Source organism: Oncorhynchus mykiss, chromosome 21, assembly GCF_013265735.2.
Source record: "Oncorhynchus mykiss isolate Arlee chromosome 21, USDA_OmykA_1.1, whole genome shotgun sequence".
In the NCBI taxonomy this organism is placed as follows: Eukaryota; Metazoa; Chordata; class Actinopteri; order Salmoniformes; family Salmonidae; genus Oncorhynchus; species Oncorhynchus mykiss.
In genome coordinates this window covers 13930740-13950804 of record NC_048585.1, presented here as the reverse complement: position 1 = coordinate 13950804, position 20065 = coordinate 13930740, and the positions used below count along the sequence as shown (strand labels likewise).

The 20065-nt window shown below is 46.9% G+C and overlaps 1 protein-coding gene across 7 annotated transcripts in view; it reads right to left on the bottom strand.

Moving 5' to 3' along the window:
• Positions 1-372: 372 nt before the first annotated feature.
• Positions 373-20065, bottom strand: part of LOC110499758 (oxysterol-binding protein-related protein 8-like) — a 155454-nt gene continuing 135761 nt past the window's right edge. For 5 of the 7 annotated variants that reach the window (XM_036957001.1, XM_036957003.1, XM_036956999.1 and 2 more), the window contains 6 exons: positions 15936-16072; positions 3981-4166; positions 3213-3369; positions 2362-2467; positions 1487-1592; positions 373-1318 (listed from right to left, as the gene is read on the bottom strand). In XM_036957001.1, coding sequence (XP_036812896.1) covers positions 1183-1318; positions 1487-1592; positions 2362-2467; positions 3213-3369; positions 3981-4166; positions 15936-16072 — 828 coding nt within the window. In that variant the 3' untranslated portion in view covers positions 373-1182. The remainder of the gene's footprint in view (positions 1319-1486; positions 1593-2361; positions 2468-3212; positions 3370-3980; positions 4167-15935; positions 16073-20065) is intronic. The other 2 variants (XM_036957000.1, XM_036957006.1) reach the window with 1 other exon arrangement.

The following is a 20065-nucleotide window of genomic DNA, read 5'->3' as shown; positions in this document are numbered from 1 at the left end:
AGACACCGAGGTAATGGGGTATTGATAATGCCAGACTGGCTTGTTCCACAGAGGGTCTTGTCTGTGTGAAAGAACGTCTCTTTAGGAAAGAACACAACTGCTATGAGTGAGTCAGTCCGTTAGCTATGTACACAGGAAGTGGACTGACGGCCTATACTACACCTGAAACACAGCATCTGGCAGATTTTCACTTCATCTAGTTGATTTCTGACTGGCTGACAATGTTGAGTTACTACTGTACAAAAGTCTATGAACAGCCTCCCCACTGGGGACTCTACTGTCTACTAGGTGTCATCGTGATGTTTACACACTATCGGGCAAGTGATCAGCTGAACATTCATCCTACCGTACATGTTAACCACACAGCAACAATTCATGTCAAGCATCTAGTTTATACAATTGACCTGGTCTACAAATTTGAGTGGAACGATTCAAATCGATTGATTACAATGACCTTCTTTTGTTTGTCGATTCCCCGTCAAGCTAGGAAACTCGAGCCTTGTCAAAGCATATATTGGACCGCTTAAATCTGTTCTTCTCCCTTCTCGTATATTTTTGAACTAGAGGTTCTACTCACAAAGGACACACCAAACAAACAAAACAAATGAACAGTCTTTAAAAAAAATTATTGAATGAAAGTAACTTTTCTTCAAAAGTCTCAGTGTAAAATGTTCCCTGTCGTTGGGGAGGCGGGTGAAATGCAAGGAGCGGTGTCCGTTAGCAAAATTAAAAATGGCCGCCAGATGTCAATCCCTTCTCCAAGGCCCAGTTCACGACATCATGACGCCGGCTAAGGCCGAACGCTGACCTCAACTTCCCTTCAGTCCTGGCCGGTGCCACTCCCCCTTTAAAAATAAATGGATCTTTAAACAGGTACAAATAAATAGAAATTAAAAACTATTTCAGTTTTTTTTGAGGAGCCTCTTTCAGGAATGCTTGCTTTGGAGACGTGTGTGTGACAATGGTGGCCCGTCTGAGGACAGTGGAGCAGGGTCAACTCAGTAGAGAGAGAGAGAGAGAGAGGGTTGAGGCAGAGCTACTGGGTGCTCTTGAAGTTCATTCACTTCCAGACTGTTTCTCCTCCTTAACCTGGACAACCCCCCCCATCAGTCATGTCTCTCTCTCTCCATCGGTCTCTCTCTCTAACTCCATCTGTCTCTCTCTCTGTCAGTCTGTTGGCTGCTACTTGAACAGGAAGTTGATGAAGACCTGAAGGAGGATGAGGAGGATGATGATGGCGTAGTCGCGCTGCTGCAGGAATCCGCCCTCTGCTGCCGCCTGGCCCACTGTCGTTCGGGAGCGCAGCACACCGATGCTCCTGGAGATGTAGACGCACACACGCAGACAGAGTCAGTGAGGGCTCAGTCACAGGAATTATATGCACAACCACAAACTCACAATGCATAAGTTGGGAACAATTGAATCCTCACTCACTCAAAGACCACACGCACACACACTCAATGTCTCATGTTTGAACGACCCTCACTTGTAAATGTTCTCCTGTGTCTTCTTTATAGAATCAATGGCACTTTGAAGTTCACTAAGGTCTGGGCCCTTTTTCCTTAACCGGCTACTGTGCTTGCTTTTGTGTCCTGGAATACACAAACAGCAACAATCAGCTGTAACAAAGAGTCAATAACACATGTTAAAGTAAATGTCCAGTGAAAATGTCACTTTTAAAAGTACATTTTATGTTAACTTATACCCAAATAATGTTGTTGACTCGTCCTATAGTCGTATTGGAGGGAAAAAAAACACTTTGAAAACCTCCAACTTGCATCTCAAACAGACATGCTATTGCTTTCCATTTCCTCAGAGTATGATGTCATACTCCTGATGGGGATGAGCTGACCAATCAGCGGTCTACTCTCTCTATTGACAATTTTTTTATGACTGGTATACGCCCACACCATTGTGCTGTTGGGGTACGCCCACACCATTGTGCTGTTGGGGTGTATGAGTGTGTATATGTATTGGGTGTATGAGTGTGTGTATATGTGGGGGGGTGTATGAGTGTGTATATGTGTGGGGGGGTGTATGAGTGTATATGTGTGGGGGGGGGGGGGGGGGGGGGTGTATGAGTGTGTATATGTGGGGGGAGTGTATGTGTGTGGGGGTGTATGAGTGTATGTGTGCGCGTGTGAGGGGTGTATGAGTGTGTGTGGGTGGTGTATGAGTGTGGGTGGGGGTGTATGAGTGTGTATGTGTGTGGGTGTATGAGTGTGTATGAGGGGTGGGTCGTTGTGTTGCAGCATTGGGATTGTATGTATATTAATGTGAGTGGTATTGTAATATTGTTGGTATGTGTGTGTGTGTGTGTGTGTGTGTGTGTGTGTGTGTGTGTGTGTGTGAGAGACGTACGCTCGCTGCCGGAGGAGTCCTGGCGGTCAGGTTCTGGGGAGGAGCAGCCACTCTCAGGTTTCTTGGGCTTGTCACTGTGCTTGTGCTTTCTTTTGGGCCCTGTCACCTACACACACCAAGGACACACACATCAACACAGAGCCGCACACACCAGCCACCAAATCAACACACACACCACAGAGAAGACGACAAAACCAAAGATACCTACACAAAAACACTCACGCACCGCACACACACGCTTGTACACCTACGAACGAACACACAGAAACTACGTAAATAGCTGCAATTAGGAACATAACACAGACACAAACACACGCACGCACGCACGCACACACACGCACACACACACACACACACAATAACACTTGCATCACATGCTAATCAGTAGCACAGTAATATGAGGCATGCGAGCGTGCCAATCGGCCACATCCAGTGAATCTCCAAAAACAACCAACAACACAGTCAGTTGCAACTAAAATTAACCAAATGAACTAACCAACCAAGCACCTATTAAAGCACTTAAAGCGCTCGGAGACATCAACAACCAGCCTTCTTAAAAAGGAAAACAGAATGATCCAGAAATCATCTAAAAAATGACAACAACCAACATGGCGGTAGGTGGTGGGGAAACAGTCAAAACAAAATGGCTGTACGAGACAACAGGCTGGGCGGCGTGGCCCACACGGAACAGAAGCAGCCACAGGCGATGGTTGTGAATGGAGCTGGAGAAGACTTTTAGAGCAAGCTGCAGTGGTGGCTGGTGACAAACTGAAGTGGAGGAGGTGGAGTAAAAAAAAAAATCAAGAAGTATAAAAACAACTCAGGGAGCGCTGTTCGGTTGGCCAACCTACCTGGCACTTGCAATTGCCATCCCTCCTGGGGCCCTGGTTACTGAGACTAATTACACTGGCAGAACGTACCATAGGGGTGCGGTGCCGCACTTTAGTCTGGATCCAGCCGTCTTTCTCAAACTGAATCATATCATTCAGCGGATCCCACGGCCGGGTGCTGTGGACACACACACAGACACAGACACAGACACACACACACACACACACACACACACACACACACACACACACACAGAGAATATTACATAAGCAGATATTACAGTCTGGTGGTAATGTTATGCCAACATGTTGTTGTAACACCAGGTCCATCCATTAGGTGTCACAATCCTCCTGTTGATCAGCTCTGGGGTCAGTTCAGATGCAGAGACTTGACATACATTACATACAAGGTTTTGATGCTACTTCTTGGTCGTCATAGTAATGGAAGCATTGGCAAACTAATACAGTCTAACATCTCTATAAACGTTAAAAATAACCTCAAGTTATTCCTGGCTCTGCCTGTCAATAGAGAATTTAGTTACATAACATCTCCACTAGCTGGCTCCTCTCCTTTAATATATCAAGCTCCCAGACAGGCATCGAAGGTCAGTCTCACATTTCACCCACTCATGGCTAACATACAAATATGAGGGAAATAAGCTGATCCTAGAACTCAACTTCAACTAACGGGTCACGTACCAAATGGTACCCTATTCCCTATATAGTGCACTACTTTAGACCAGAGCCCTGTGGGGAATAGAGTGCGTGAATTAGAGATAAGAAACTCACTCGGCATATCTGTAATGCCACTCTCCGGTGACGGGGTCCTGTTCAAAGAGCCCGGGCGCCCAGTCCTCACACTTGGCCTTGCGCTCGCGGGTTGACTTCCTCTGAGCCTCCTCCAGGATAAACTTCTCATTGGTGGCCTCTGTCTGGTCCTTGTTGTTGATGGCCCTCGTTACATGCTGCCATAACCTGGGAGGACGGAGGGAGAGACAGAGGGAGAGAGAGAGGGGGAGATAGAGAGAGAGGAAGATATTTTTATTTAGAGAGATTTAGATATATATATATATATATATATATATATATATATATAGAGAGAGAGAGAGAGAGAGATAGATATATATATATATATATAAGGAATGAGATGGTGAATAGAGGAGAGGAGGAATAAAGAGTCAACGAGGGGAAGGAATGAGATGAGGGGAGGGAGGAGGAATAAAGAGCCAACGAGGGGAAGGAATGAGATGATGAATAGAGGAGGGAGGAGGAATAAAGAGTCAACGAGGGGAAGGAATGAGATGATGAGGGGAGGGAGGAGGAATAAAGAGCTAACGAGGGGAAGGAATGAGATGATGAGGGGAGGGAGGAGGAATAAAGAGCCAACGAGGGGAAGGAATGAGATGAGGGGAGGGAGGAGGAATAAAGAGTCAACGAGGGGAAGGAATGAGATGGTGAATAGAGGAGGGAGGAGGAATAAAGAGTCAACGAGGGGAAGGAATGAGATGAGGGGAGGGAGGAGGAATAAAGAGTCAACGAGGGGAAGGAATGAGATGATGGGAGGGAGGAGGAATAAAGAGTCAACGAGGGGAAGGAATGAGATGATGAGGGGAGGGAGGAGGAATAAAGAGTCAACGAGGGGAAGGAATGAGATGATGAGGGGAGGGAGGAGGAATAAAGAGTCAACGAGGGGAAGGAATGAGATGGTGAATAGAGGAGGGAGGAGGAATAAAGAGTCAACGAGGGGAAGGAATGAGATGATGAATAGAGGAGGGAGGAGGAATAAAGAGTCAACGAGGGGAAGGAATGAGATGATGAGGGGAGGGAGGAGGAATAAAGAGTCAACGAGGGGAAGGAATGAGATGATGAATAGAGGAGGGAGGAGGAATAAAGAGTCAACGAGGGGAAGGAATGAGATGATGAATAGAGGAGGGAGGAGGAATAAAGAGTCAACGAGGGGAAGGAATGAGATGATGAGGGGAGGGAGGAGGAATAAAGAGTCAACGAGGGGAAGGAATGAGATGGTGAATAGAGGAGGGAGGAGGAATAAAGAGTCAACGAGGGGAAGGAATGAGATGGTGAATAGAGGAGGGAGGAGGAATAAAGAGTCAACGAGGGGAAGGAATGAGATGATGAATAGAGGAGGGAGGAGGAATAAAGAGTCAACGAGGGGAAGGAATGAGATGAGGGGAGGGAGGAGGAATAAAGAGTCAACGAGGGGAATGAATGAGATGAGGGGAGGGAGGAGGAATAAAGAGTCAACGAGGGGAAGGAATGAGATGATGAATAGAGGAGGGAGGAGGAATAAAGAGTCAACGAGGGGAAGGAATGAGATGATGAATAGAGGAGGGAGGAGGAATAAAGAGTCAACGAGGGGAAGGAATTAGATGATGAATAGAGGAGGGAGGAGGAATAAAGAGTCAACGAGGGGAAGGAATGAGATGATGAGGGGAGGGAGGAGGAATAAAGAGTCAACGAGGGGAAGGAATGAGATGAGGGGAGGGAGGAGGAATAAAGAGTCAACGAGGGGAATGAATGAGATGAGCGGAGGGAGGAGGAATAAAGAGCCAACGAGGGGAAGGAATGAGATGGTGAATAGAGGAGGGAGGAGGAATAAAGAGTCAACGAGGGGAAGGAATGAGATGGTGAATAGAGGAGGGAGGAGGAATAAAGAGTCAACGAGGGGAAGGAATGAGATGGTGAATAGAGGAGGGAGGAGGAATAAAGAGTCAACGAGGGGAAGGAATGAGATGATGAATAGAGGAGGGAAGAGGAATAAAGAGTCAACGAGGGGAAGGAATGAGATGATGAATAGAGGAGGGAGGAGGAATAAAGAGTCAACGAGGGGAAGGAATGAGATGATGAGGGGAGGGAGGAGGAATAAAGAGTCAACGAGGGGAAGGAATGAGATGGTGAATAGAGGAGGGAGGAGGAATAAAGAGTCAACGAGGGGAAGGAATGAGATGATGAATAGAGGAGAAAGGAGGAATAAAGAGTCAACGAGGGGAAGGAATGAGATGAGGGGAGGGAGGAGGAATAAAGAGTCAACGAGGGGAAGGAATGAGATGATGAATAGAGGAGGGAGGAGGAATAAAGAGTCAACGAGGGGAAGGAATGAGATGATGAGGGGAGGGAGGAGGAATAAAGAGTCAACGAGGGGAAGGAATGAGATGGTGAATAGAGGAGGGAGGAGGAATAAAGAGTCAACGAGGGGAAGGAATGAGATGATGAATAGAGGAGAAAGGAGGAATAAAGAGTCAACGAGGGGAAGGAATGAGATGAGGGGAGGGAGGAGGAATAAAGAGTCAACGAGGGGAAGGAATGAGATGATGAATAGAGGAGGGAGGAGGAATAAAGAGCCAACGAGGGGAAGGAATGAGATGATGAGGGGAGGGAGGAGGAATAAAGAGTCAACGAGGGGAATGAATGAGATGATGAATAGAGGAGGGAGGAGGAATAAAGAGTCAACGAGGGGAATGAATGAGATGAGGGGAGGGAGGAGGAATAAAGAGTCAACGAGGGGAAGGAATGAGATGATGAGGGGAGGGAGGAGGAATAAAGAGTCAACGAGGGGAAGGAATGAGATGATGAGGGGAGGGAGGAGGAATAAAGAGTCAACGAGGGGAAGGAATGAGATGAGGGGAGGGAGGAGGAATAAAGAGTCAACAAGGGGAATGAATGAGATGAGGGGAGGGGAGGGAGGAGGAATAAAGAGTCAACGAGGGGAAGGAATGAGATGATGAGGGGAGGGAGGAGGAATAAAGAGTCAACGAGGGGAAGGAATGAGATGATGAATAGAGGAGGGAGGAGGAATAAAGAGTCAACGAGGGGAAGGAATGAGATGATGAGGGGAGGGAGGAGGAATAAAGAGTCAACGAGGGGAATGAATGAGATGATGAATAGAGGAGGGAGGAGGAATAAAGAGTCAACGAGGGGAAGGAATGAGATGATGAATAGAGGAGGGAGGAGGAATAAAGAGTCAACGAGGGGATGGAATGAGATGATGAATAGAGGAGGGAGGAGGAATAAAGAGTCAACGAGGGGAAGGAATGAGATGATGAGGGGAGGGAGGAGGAATAAAGAGTCAACGAGGGGAAGGAATGAGATGAGGGGAGGGAGGAGGATTAAAGAGTCAACGAGGGGAAGGAATGAGATGAGGGGAGGGAGGAGGAATAAAGAGCCAACGAGGGGAAGGAATGAGATGATGAGGGGAGAGAGGAGGAATAAAGAGTCAACGAGGGGAAGGAATGAGATGAGGGGAGGGAGGAGGAATAAAGAGCCAACGAGGGGAAGGAATGAGATGATGAGGGGAGAGAGGAGGAATAAAGAGTCAACGAGGGGAAGGAATGAGATGATGAGGGGAGGGAGGAGGAATAAAGAGCCAACGAGGGGAAGGAATGAGATGAGGGGAGGGAGGAGGAATAAAGAGTCAACGAGGGGAAGGAATGAGATGATGAATAGAGGAGGGAGGAGGAATAAAGAGTCAACGAGGGGAAGGAATGAGATGATGAATAGAGGAGGGAGGAGGAATAAAGAGCCAACGAGGGGAAGGAATGAGATGATGAATAGAGGAGGGAGGAGGAATAAAGAGTCAACGAGGGGAAGGAATGAGATGATGAGGGGAGGGAGGAGGAATAAAGAGTCAACGAGGGGAAGGAATGAGATGATGAATAGAGGAGGGAGGAGGAATAAAGAGTCAACGAGGGGAAGGAATGAGATGATGAATAGAGGAGGGAGGAGGAATAAAGAGTCAACGAGGGGAAGGAATGAGATGATGAGGGGAGGGAGGAGGAATAAAGAGCCAACGAGGGGAAGGAATGAGATGAGGGGAGGGAGGAGGAATAAAGAGTCAACGAGGGGAAGGAATGAGATGAGGGGAGGGAGGAGGAATAAAGAGCCAACGAGGGGAAGGAATGAGATGATGAATAGAGGAGGGAGGAGGAATAAAGAGTCAACGAGGGGAAGGAATGAGATGATGAGGGGAGGGAGGAGGAATAAAGAGCCAACGAGGGGAAGGAATGAGATGATGAATAGAGGAGGGAGGAGGAATAAAGAGCCAACAAGGGGAAGGAATGAGATGATGAATAGAGGAGGGAGGAGGAATAAAGACTCAACGAGGGGAAGGAATGAGATGATGAGGGGAGGTAGGAGGAATAAAGAGTCAACGAGGGGAAGGAATGAGATGAGGGGAGGGAGGAGGAATAAAGAGCCAACGAGGGGAAGGAATGAGATGATGAATAGAGGAGGGAGGAGGAATAAAGAGTCAACGAGGGGAAGGAATGAGATGAGGGGAGGGAGGAGGAATAAAGAGCCAACGAGGGGAAGGAATGAGATGATGAATAGAGGAGGGAGGAGGAATAAAGAGTCAACGAGGGGAAGGAATGAGATGATGAATAGAGGAGGGAGGAGGAATAAAGAGTGAACAAGGGGAAGAAATTAGATGATGAATAGAGGAGGGAGGAGGAATAAAGAGTCAACGAGGGGAAGGAATGAGATGATGAATAGAGGAAGGAGGAGGAATAAAGAGTCAACGAGGGGAAGGAATGAGATGATGAGGGGAGGGAGGAGGAATAAAGAGTCAACGAGGGGAATGAATGAGATGATGAGGGGAGGGAGGAGGAATAAAGAGTCAACGAGGGGAAGGAATGAGATGATGAGGGGAGGGAGGAGGAATAAAGAATCAACGAGGGGAAGGAATGAGATGGTGAATAGAGGAGGGAGGAGGAATAAAGAGCCAACGAGGGGAAGGAATGAGATGATGAGGGGAGGGAGGAGGAATAAAGAGTCAACGAGGGGAAGGAATGAGATGATGAATAGAGGAGGGATGAGGAATAAAGAGTCAACGAGGGGAAGGAATGAGATGATGAATAGAGGAGGGAGGAGGAATAAAGAGTCAACGAGGGGAAGGAATGAGATGAGGGGAGGGAGGAGGATTAAAGAGTCAACGAGGGGAAGGAATGAGATGAGGGGAGGGAGGAGGAATAAAGAGCCAACGAGGGGAAGGAATGAGATGATGAGGGGAGAGAGGAGGAATAAAGAGTCAACGAGGGGAAGGAATGAGATGAGGGGAGGGAGGAGGAATAAAGAGCCAACGAGGGGAAGGAATGAGATGATGAGGGGAGAGAGGAGGAATAAAGAGTCAACGAGGGGAAGGAATGAGATGATGAGGGGAGGGAGGAGGAATAAAGAGCCAACGAGGGGAAGGAATGAGATGAGGGGAGGGAGGAGGAATAAAGAGTCAACGAGGGGAAGGAATGAGATGATGAATAGAGGAGGGAGGAGGAATAAAGAGTCAACGAGGGGAAGGAATGAGATGATGAATAGAGGAGGGAGGAGGAATAAAGAGCCAACGAGGGGAAGGAATGAGATGATGAATAGAGGAGGGAGGAGGAATAAAGAGTCAACGAGGGGAAGGAATGAGATGATGAGGGGAGGGAGGAGGAATAAAGAGTCAACGAGGGGAAGGAATGAGATGATGAATAGAGGAGGGAGGAGGAATAAAGAGTCAACGAGGGGAAGGAATGAGATGATGAATAGAGGAGGGAGGAGGAATAAAGAGTCAACGAGGGGAAGGAATGAGATGATGAGGGGAGGGAGGAGGAATAAAGAGCCAACGAGGGGAAGGAATGAGATGAGGGGAGGGAGGAGGAATAAAGAGTCAACGAGGGGAAGGAATGAGATGAGGGGAGGGAGGAGGAATAAAGAGCCAACGAGGGGAAGGAATGAGATGATGAATAGAGGAGGGAGGAGGAATAAAGAGTCAACGAGGGGAAGGAATGAGATGATGAGGGGAGGGAGGAGGAATAAAGAGCCAACGAGGGGAAGGAATGAGATGATGAATAGAGGAGGGAGGAGGAATAAAGAGCCAACAAGGGGAAGGAATGAGATGATGAATAGAGGAGGGAGGAGGAATAAAGACTCAACGAGGGGAAGGAATGAGATGATGAGGGGAGGTAGGAGGAATAAAGAGTCAACGAGGGGAAGGAATGAGATGAGGGGAGGGAGGAGGAATAAAGAGCCAACGAGGGGAAGGAATGAGATGATGAATAGAGGAGGGAGGAGGAATAAAGAGTCAACGAGGGGAAGGAATGAGATGAGGGGAGGGAGGAGGAATAAAGAGCCAACGAGGGGAAGGAATGAGATGATGAATAGAGGAGGGAGGAGGAATAAAGAGTCAACGAGGGGAAGGAATGAGATGATGAATAGAGGAGGGAGGAGGAATAAAGAGTGAACAAGGGGAAGAAATTAGATGATGAATAGAGGAGGGAGGAGGAATAAAGAGTCAACGAGGGGAAGGAATGAGATGATGAATAGAGGAAGGAGGAGGAATAAAGAGTCAACGAGGGGAAGGAATGAGATGATGAGGGGAGGGAGGAGGAATAAAGAGTCAACGAGGGGAATGAATGAGATGATGAGGGGAGGGAGGAGGAATAAAGAGTCAACGAGGGGAAGGAATGAGATGATGAGGGGAGGGAGGAGGAATAAAGAATCAACGAGGGGAAGGAATGAGATGGTGAATAGAGGAGGGAGGAGGAATAAAGAGCCAACGAGGGGAAGGAATGAGATGATGAGGGGAGGGAGGAGGAATAAAGAGTCAACGAGGGGAAGGAATGAGATGATGAATAGAGGAGGGATGAGGAATAAAGAGTCAACGAGGGGAAGGAATGAGATGATGAATAGAGGAGGGAGGAGGAATAAAGAGTCAACGAGGGGAAGGAATGAGATGAGGGGAGGGAGGAGGAATAAAGAGTCAACGAGGGGAAGGAATGAGATGATGAATAGAGGAGGGAGGAGGAATAAAGAGTCAACGAGGGGAAGGAATGAGATGATGAGGGGAGGGAGGAGGAATAAAGAGTCAACGAGGGGAAGGAATGAGATGAGGGGAGGGAGGAGGAATAAAGAGTCAACGAGGGGAAGGAATGAGATGATGAATAGAGGAGGGAGGAGGAATAAAGAGTCAACGAGGGGAAGGAATGAGATGATGAGGGGAGGGAGGAGGAATAAAGAGTCAACGAGGGGAAGGAATGAGATGAGGGGAGGGAGGAGGAATAAAGAGTCAACGAGGGGAAGGAATGAGATGATGAGGGGAGGGAGGAGGAATAAAGAATCAACGAGGGGAAGGAATGAGATGGTGAATAGAGGAGGGAGGAGGAATAAAGAGCCAACGAGGGGAAGGAATGAGATGATGAGGGGAGGGAGGAGGAATAAAGAGTCAACGAGGGGAAGGAATGAGATGATGAATAGAGGAGGGATGAGGAATAAAGAGTCAACGAGGGGAAGGAATGAGATGATGAATAGAGGAGGGAGGAGGAATAAAGAGTCAACGAGGGGAAGGAATGAGATGAGGGGAGGGAGGAGGAATAAAGAGTCAACGAGGGGAAGGAATGAGATGATGAATAGAGGAGGGAGGAGGAATAAAGAGTCAACGAGGGGAAGGAATGAGATGATGAGGGGAGGGAGGAGGAATAAAGAGTCAACGAGGGGAAGGAATGAGATGAGGGGAGGGAGGAGGAATAAAGAGTCAACGAGGGGAAGGAATGAGATGATGAATAGAGGAGGGAGGAGGAATAAAGAGTCAACGAGGGGAAGGAATGAGATGATGAGGGGAGGGAGGAGGAATAAAGAGTCAACGAGGGGAAGGAATGAGATGAGGGGAGGGAGGAGGAATAAAGAGTCAACGAGGGGAAGGAATGAGATGATGAATAGAGGAGGGAGGAGGATTAAAGAGTTAACGAGGGGAAGGAATGAGATGATGAGGGGAGGGAGGAGGAATAAAGAGTCAACGAGGGGAAGGAATGAGATGAGGGGAGGGAGGAGGAATAAAGAGTCAACGAGGGGAATGAATGAGATGAGGGGAGGGAGGAGGAATAAAGAGTCAACGAGGGGATGGAATGAGATGATGAATAGAGGAGGGAGGAGGAATAAAGAGTCAACGAGGGGGAGGAATGAGATGAGGGGAGGGAGGAGGAATAAAGAGTCAACGAGGGGAAGGAATGAGATGAGGGGAGGGAGGAGGAATAAAGAGTCAACGAGGGGAAGGAATGAGATGATGAATAGAGGAGGGAGGAGGAATAAAGAGCCAACAAGGGGAAGGAATGAGATGATGAATAGAGGAGGGAGGAGGAATAAAGAGTCAACGAGGGGAAGGAATGAGATGATGAGGGGAGGGAGGAGGAATAAAGAGTCAACGAGGGGAAGGAATGAGATGGTGAATAGAGGAGGGAGGAGGAATAAAGAGTCAACGAGGGGAAGGAATGAGATGAGGGGAGGGAGGAGGTATAAAGAGTCAACGAGGGGATGGAATGAGATGATGAGGGGAGGGAGGAAAAATAAAGAGCCAACGAGGGGAAGGAATGAGATGATGAGGGGAGGGAGGAGGAATAAAGAGTCAACGAGGGGAAGGAATGAGATGGTGAATAGAGGAGGGAGGAGGAATAAAGAGTCAACGAGGGGAAGGAATGAGATGATGAATAGAGGAGGGAGGAGGAATAAAGAGTCAACGAGGGGAAGGAATGAGATGATGAGGGGAGAGAGGAGGAATAAAGAGCCAACGAGGGGAAGGAATGAGATGATGAATAGAGGAGGGAGGAGGAATAAAGAGTCAACGAGGGGAAGGAATGAGATGAGGGGAGGGAGGAGGAATAAAGAGTCAACGAGGGGAAGGAATGAGATGATGAATAGAGGAGGGAGGAGGAATAAAGAGTCAACGAGGGGAAGGAATGAGATGATGAGGGGAGAGAGGAGGAATAAAGAGTCAACGAGGGGAAGTAATGAGATGATGAGGGGAGAGAGGAGGAATAAAGAGCCAACGAGGGGAAGGAATGAGATGATGAGGGGAGAGAGGAGGAATAAAGAGCCAACGAGGGGAAGGAATGAGATGATGAGGGGAGGGAGGAGGAATAAAGAGTCAACGAGGGGAAGGAATGAGATGAGGGGAGGGAGGAGGAATAAAGAGCCAACGAGGGGAAGGAATGAGATGATGAGGGGAGAGAGGAGGAATAAAGAGCCAACGAGGGGAAGGAATGAGATGATGAGGGGAGGGAGGAGGAATAAAGAGCCAACGAGGGGAAGGAATGAGATGATGAGGGGAGAGAGGAGGAATAAAGAGTCAACGAGGGGAAGGAATGAGATGATGAGGGGAGGGAGGAGGAATAAAGAGTCAACGAGGGGAAGGAATGAGATGAGGGGAGGGAGGAGGAATAAAGAGCCAACGAGGGGAAGGAATGAGATGATGAGGGGAGGGAGGAGGAATATAGAGTCAACGAGGGGAAGGAATGAGATGATGAGGGGAGGGAGGAGGAATAAAGAGCCAACGAGGGGAAGGAATGAGATGATGAGGGGAGGGAGGAGGAATAAAGAGCCAACGAGGGGAAGGAATGAGATGAGGGGAGGGAGGAGGAATAAAGAGCTAACGAGGGGAAGGAATGAGATGATGAATAGGGGAGGGAGGAGGAATAAAGAGTCAACGAGGGGAAGGAATGAGATGGTGAATAGAGGAGGGAGGAGGAATAAAGAGCCAACGAGGGGAAGGAATGAGATGATGAATAGAGGAGGGAGGAGGAATAAAGAGTCAACGAGGGGAAGGAATGAGATGAGGGGAGGGAGGAGGAATAAAGAGTCAACGAGGGGAAGGAATGAGATGAGGGGAGGGAGGAGGAATAAAGAGTCAACGAGGGGAAGGAATGAGATGATGAATAGAGGAGGGAGGAGGAATAAAGAGCCAACAAGGGGAAGGAATGAGATGATGAATAGAGGAGGGAGGAGGAATAAAGAGTCAACGAGGGGAAGGAATGAGATGATGAGGGGAGGGAGGAGGAATAAAGAGTCAACGAGGGGAAGGAATGAGATGGTGAATAGAGGAGGGAGGAGGAATAAAGAGTCAACGAGGGGAAGGAATGAGATGAGGGGAGGGAGGAGGTATAAAGAGTCAACGAGGGGATGGAATGAGATGATGAGGGGAGGGAGGAAAAATAAAGAGCCAACGAGGGGAAGGAATGAGATGATGAGGGGAGGGAGGAGGAATAAAGAGTCAACGAGGGGAAGGAATGAGATGGTGAATAGAGGAGGGAGGAGGAATAAAGAGTCAACGAGGGGAAGGAATGAGATGATGAATAGAGGAGGGAGGAGGAATAAAGAGTCAACGAGGGGAAGGAATGAGATGATGAGGGGAGAGAGGAGGAATAAAGAGCCAACGAGGGGAAGGAATGAGATGATGAATAGAGGAGGGAGGAGGAATAAAGAGTCAACGAGGGGAAGGAATGAGATGAGGGGAGGGAGGAGGAATAAAGAGTCAACGAGGGGAAGGAATGAGATGATGAATAGAGGAGGGAGGAGGAATAAAGAGTCAACGAGGGGAAGGAATGAGATGATGAGGGGAGAGAGGAGGAATAAAGAGTCAACGAGGGGAAGTAATGAGATGATGAGGGGAGAGAGGAGGAATAAAGAGCCAACGAGGGGAAGGAATGAGATGATGAGGGGAGAGAGGAGGAATAAAGAGCCAACGAGGGGAAGGAATGAGATGATGAGGGGAGGGAGGAGGAATAAAGAGTCAACGAGGGGAAGGAATGAGATGAGGGGAGGGAGGAGGAATAAAGAGCCAACGAGGGGAAGGAATGAGATGATGAGGGGAGAGAGGAGGAATAAAGAGCCAACGAGGGGAAGGAATGAGATGATGAGGGGAGGGAGGAGGAATAAAGAGCCAACGAGGGGAAGGAATGAGATGATGAGGGGAGAGAGGAGGAATAAAGAGTCAACGAGGGGAAGGAATGAGATGATGAGGGGAGGGAGGAGGAATAAAGAGTCAACGAGGGGAAGGAATGAGATGAGGGGAGGGAGGAGGAATAAAGAGCCAACGAGGGGAAGGAATGAGATGATGAGGGGAGGGAGGAGGAATATAGAGTCAACGAGGGGAAGGAATGAGATGATGAGGGGAGGGAGGAGGAATAAAGAGCCAACGAGGGGAAGGAATGAGATGATGAGGGGAGGGAGGAGGAATAAAGAGCCAACGAGGGGAAGGAATGAGATGAGGGGAGGGAGGAGGAATAAAGAGCCAACGAGGGGAAGGAATGAGATGATGAATAGGGGAGGGAGGAGGAATAAAGAGTCAACGAGGGGAAGGAATGAGATGGTGAATAGAGGAGGGAGGAGGAATAAAGAGCCAACGAGGGGAAGGAATGAGATGATGAATAGAGGAGGGAGGAGGAATAAAGAGTCAACGAGGGGAAGGAATGAGATGAGGGGAGGCAGGAGGAATAAAGAGTCAACGAGGGGAATGAATGAGATGAGGGGAGGGAGGAGGAATAAAGAGCCAACGAGGGGAAGGAATGAGATGAGGGGAGGGAGGAGGAATAAAGAGCCAACGAGGGGAAGGAATGAGATGAGGGGAGGGAGGAGGAATAAAGAGCCAACGAGGGGAAGGAATGAGATGATGAGTCAAGAGAGGAGGAATGAAGAGTCAACGAGGGGAAGGAATGAGATGATGAGTCAAGAAAGGAGGAATAAAGAGTCAACCAGGGGAAGGAATGAGATGAGGGGAGGGAGGAGGAATAAAGAGCCAACGAGGGGAAGGAATGAGATGATGAGTCAAGAGAGGAGGAATGAAGAGTCAACGAGGGGAAGGAATGAGATGATGAGTCAAGAGAGGAGGAATAAAGAGTCAACCAGGGGAAGGAATGAGATGATGAGTCAAGAGAGGAGGAATGAAGAGGAGGAGTGAAAGAAGAGAGTCTGTCTGTCTCTTCATACCTCTCAGACTCATAGTCTCCCTGGTCCTCAGGAGGCACGGTGCAGCGTGTCAGCCTGCTCTGACGCAGCTCTGCAGTGGGGTTCCAAAACGTATCCACCACCCCGGTCTTCTTATCGTTGATGAAGATTTCACTGTCCTGGAGGAGCCAGATACACAGGAAGACCCAGTTAACACAGTTAGACCGACCCCCATCACCCTGACTTCCCAAAACAACCTGGCTATGTGCCCTGGTCAAAAGTAGTGAACGGGTGGCGCAGTGGTTAAGGGCGCTGTACTGCAGCGCCAGCTGTGCCATCAGAGTCCCTGGGTTTGCGCCCAGGCTCTGTCGTAACCGGCCGCGACCGGGAGGTCCGTGGGGCGACGCACAATTGGCCTAGCGTCGTCCTGGTTAGGGAGGGCTTGGTCGGTAGGGATGTCCTTGTGATATACTGTGTACGCAGCCTGTCACCCTGACAAACTAACAGATATTATGATATACTGTGTACGCAGCCTGTCACCATGACAAACTAACAGATATTATGATGTACTGTGTACGCAGCCTGTCACCATGACAAACTAACAGATATTATGATGTACTGTGTACGCAGCCTGTCACCATGACAAACTAACAGATATTATGATGTACTGTGTACGCAGCCTGTCACCATGACAAACTAACAGATATTATGATGTACTGTGTACGCAGCCTGTCACCATGACAAACTAACAGATATTATGATATACTGTGTACGCAGCCTGTCACCATGACAAACTAACAGATATTATGATATACTGTGTACGCAGCCTGTCACCATGACAAACTAACAGATATTATGATGTACTGTGTACGCAGCCTGTCACCATGACAAACTAACAGATATTATGATATACTGTGTATGCAGCCTGTCACCCTGACAAACTAACAGATATTATGATATACTGTGTACGCAGCCTGTCACCCTGACAAACTAACAGATATTATGATATACTGTGTACGCAGCCTGTCACCCTGACAAACTAACAGATATTATGATATACTGTGTACGCAGCCTGTCACCATGACAAACTAACAGATATTATGATATACTGTGTACGCAGCCTGTCACCATGACAAACTAACAGATATTATGATATACTGTGTATGCAGCCTGTCACCCTGACAAACTAACAGATATTATGATACAGTGCCTTGCAAAAGTATTCGGCCCCCTTGAACTTTGCGACCTTTTGCCACATTTCAGGGTTCAAACATAAAGATATAAAGGCACTGTATACTGTGTATGCAGCCTGTCACCCTGACAAACTAACAGATATTATGATATACTGTGTACGCAGCCTGTCACCATGACAAACTAACAGATATTATGATATACTGTGTACGCAGCCTGTCACCATGACAAACTAACAGATATTATGATATACTGTGTACGCAGCCTGTCACCATGACAAACTAACAGATATTATGATATACTGTGTACGCAGCCTGTCACCATGACAAACTAACAGATATTATGATATACTGTGTACGCAGCCTGTCACCATGACAAACTAACAGATATTATGATATACTGTGTACGCAGCCTGTCACCCTGACAAACTAACAGATATTATGATATACTGTGTACGCAGCCTGTCACCATGACAAACTAACAGATATTATGATATACTGTGTACGCAGCCTGTCACCATGACAAACTAACAGATATTATGATATACTGTGTACGCAGCCTGTCACCATGACAAACTAACAGATATTATGATATACTGTGTACGCAGCCGGTCACCATGACAAACTAACAGATATTATGATATACTGTGTACGCAGCCTGTCACCATGACAAACTAACAGATATTATGATATACTGTGTACGCAGCCTGTCACCCTGACAAACTAACAGATATTATGATATACTGTGTACGCAGCCTGTCACCATGACAAACTAACAGATATTATGATGTACTGTGTACGCAGCCTGTCACCCTGACAAACTAACAGATATTATGATATACTGTGTACGCAGCCTGTCACCATGACAAACTAACAGATATTATGATGTACTGTGTACGCAGCCTGTCACCATGACAAACTAACAGATATTATGATATACTGTGTACGCAGCCTGTCACCATGACAAACTAACAGATATTATGATGTACTGTGTACGCAGCCTGTCACCATGACAAACTAACAGATATTATGATATACTGTGTACGCAGCCTGTCACCATGACAAACTAACAGATATTATGATATACTGTGTATGCAGCCTGTCACCCTGACAAACTAACAGATATTATGATATACTGTGTACGCAGCCTGTCACCATGATAAACTAACAGATATTATGATATACTGTGTACGGAGCCTGTCACCCTGACAAACTAACAGATATTATGATATACTGTGTACGCAGCCTGTCACCATGACAAACTAACAGATATTATGATATACTGTGTATGCAGCCTGTCACCCTGACAAACTAACAGATATTATGATATACTGTGTACGCAGCCTGTCACCATGATAAACTAACAGATATTATGATATACTGTGTACGCAGCCTGTCACCCTGACAAACTAACAGATATTATGATATACTGTGTACGCAGCCTGTCACCATGACAAACTAACAGATATTATGATATACTGTGTACGCAGCCTGTCACCATGACAAACGAACAGATATTATGATATACTGTGTATGCAGCCTGTCACCATGACAAACTAACAGATATTATGATATACTGTGTACGCAGCCTGTCACCATGACAAACTAACAGATATTATGATATACTGTGTATGCAGCCTGTCACCCTGACAAACTAACAGATATTATGATATACTGTGTACGCAGCCTGTCACCATGATAAACTAACAGATATTATGATATACTGTGTACGCAGCCTGTCACCCTGACAAACTAACAGATATTATGATATACTGTGTACGCAGCCTGTCACCATGACAAACTAACAGATATTATGATATACTGTGTATGCAGTCTGTCACCATGACAAACTAACAGATATTATGATATACTGTGTATGCAGCCTGTCACCATGACAAACTAACAGATATTATGATATACTGTGTATGCAGCCTGTCACCATGACAAACTAACAGATATTATGATATACTGTGTACGCAGCCTGTCACCATGACAAACTAACAGATATTATGATGTACTGTGTACGCAGCCTATCACCATGACAAACTAACAGATATTATGATATACTGTGTACGCAGCCTGTCACCATGACAAACTAACAGATATTATGATATACTGTGTACGCAGCCTGTCACCATGACAAACTAACAGATATTATGATATACTGTGTACGCAGCCTGTCACCCTGACAAACTAACAGATATTATGATATACTGTGTACGCAGCCTGTCACCATGACAAACTAACAGATATTATGATATACTGTGTATGCAGCCTGTCACCCTGACAAACTAACAGATATTATGATATACTGTGTACGCAGCCTGTCACCATGACAAACTAACAGATATTATGATATACTGTGTACGCAGCCTGTCACCATGACAAACTAACAGATATTATGATATACTGTGTATGCAGCCTGTCACCCTGACAAACTAACAGATATTATGATATACTGTGTACGCAGCCTGTCACCATGACAAACTAACAGATATTATGATATACTGTGTACGCAGCCTGTCACCATGACAAACTAACAGATATTATGATGTACTGTGTACGCAGCCTGTCACCATGATAAACTAACAGATATTATGATATACTGTGTACGCAGCCCGTCACCATGACAAACTAACAGATATTATGATATACTGTGTATGCAGCCTGTCACCATGACAAACTAACAGATATTATGATATACTGTGTATGCAGCCTGTCACCCTGACAAACTAACAGATATTATGATATACTGTGTACGCAGCCTGTCACCATGATAAACTAACAGATATTATGATATACTGTGTACGCAGCCTGTCACCCTGACAAACTAACAGATATTATGATATACTGTGTACGCAGCCTGTCACCATGACAAACTAACAGATATTATGATATACTGTGTACGCAGCCTGTCACCATGACAAACTAACAGATATTATGATATACTGTGTACGCAGCCTGTCACCATGACAAACTAAC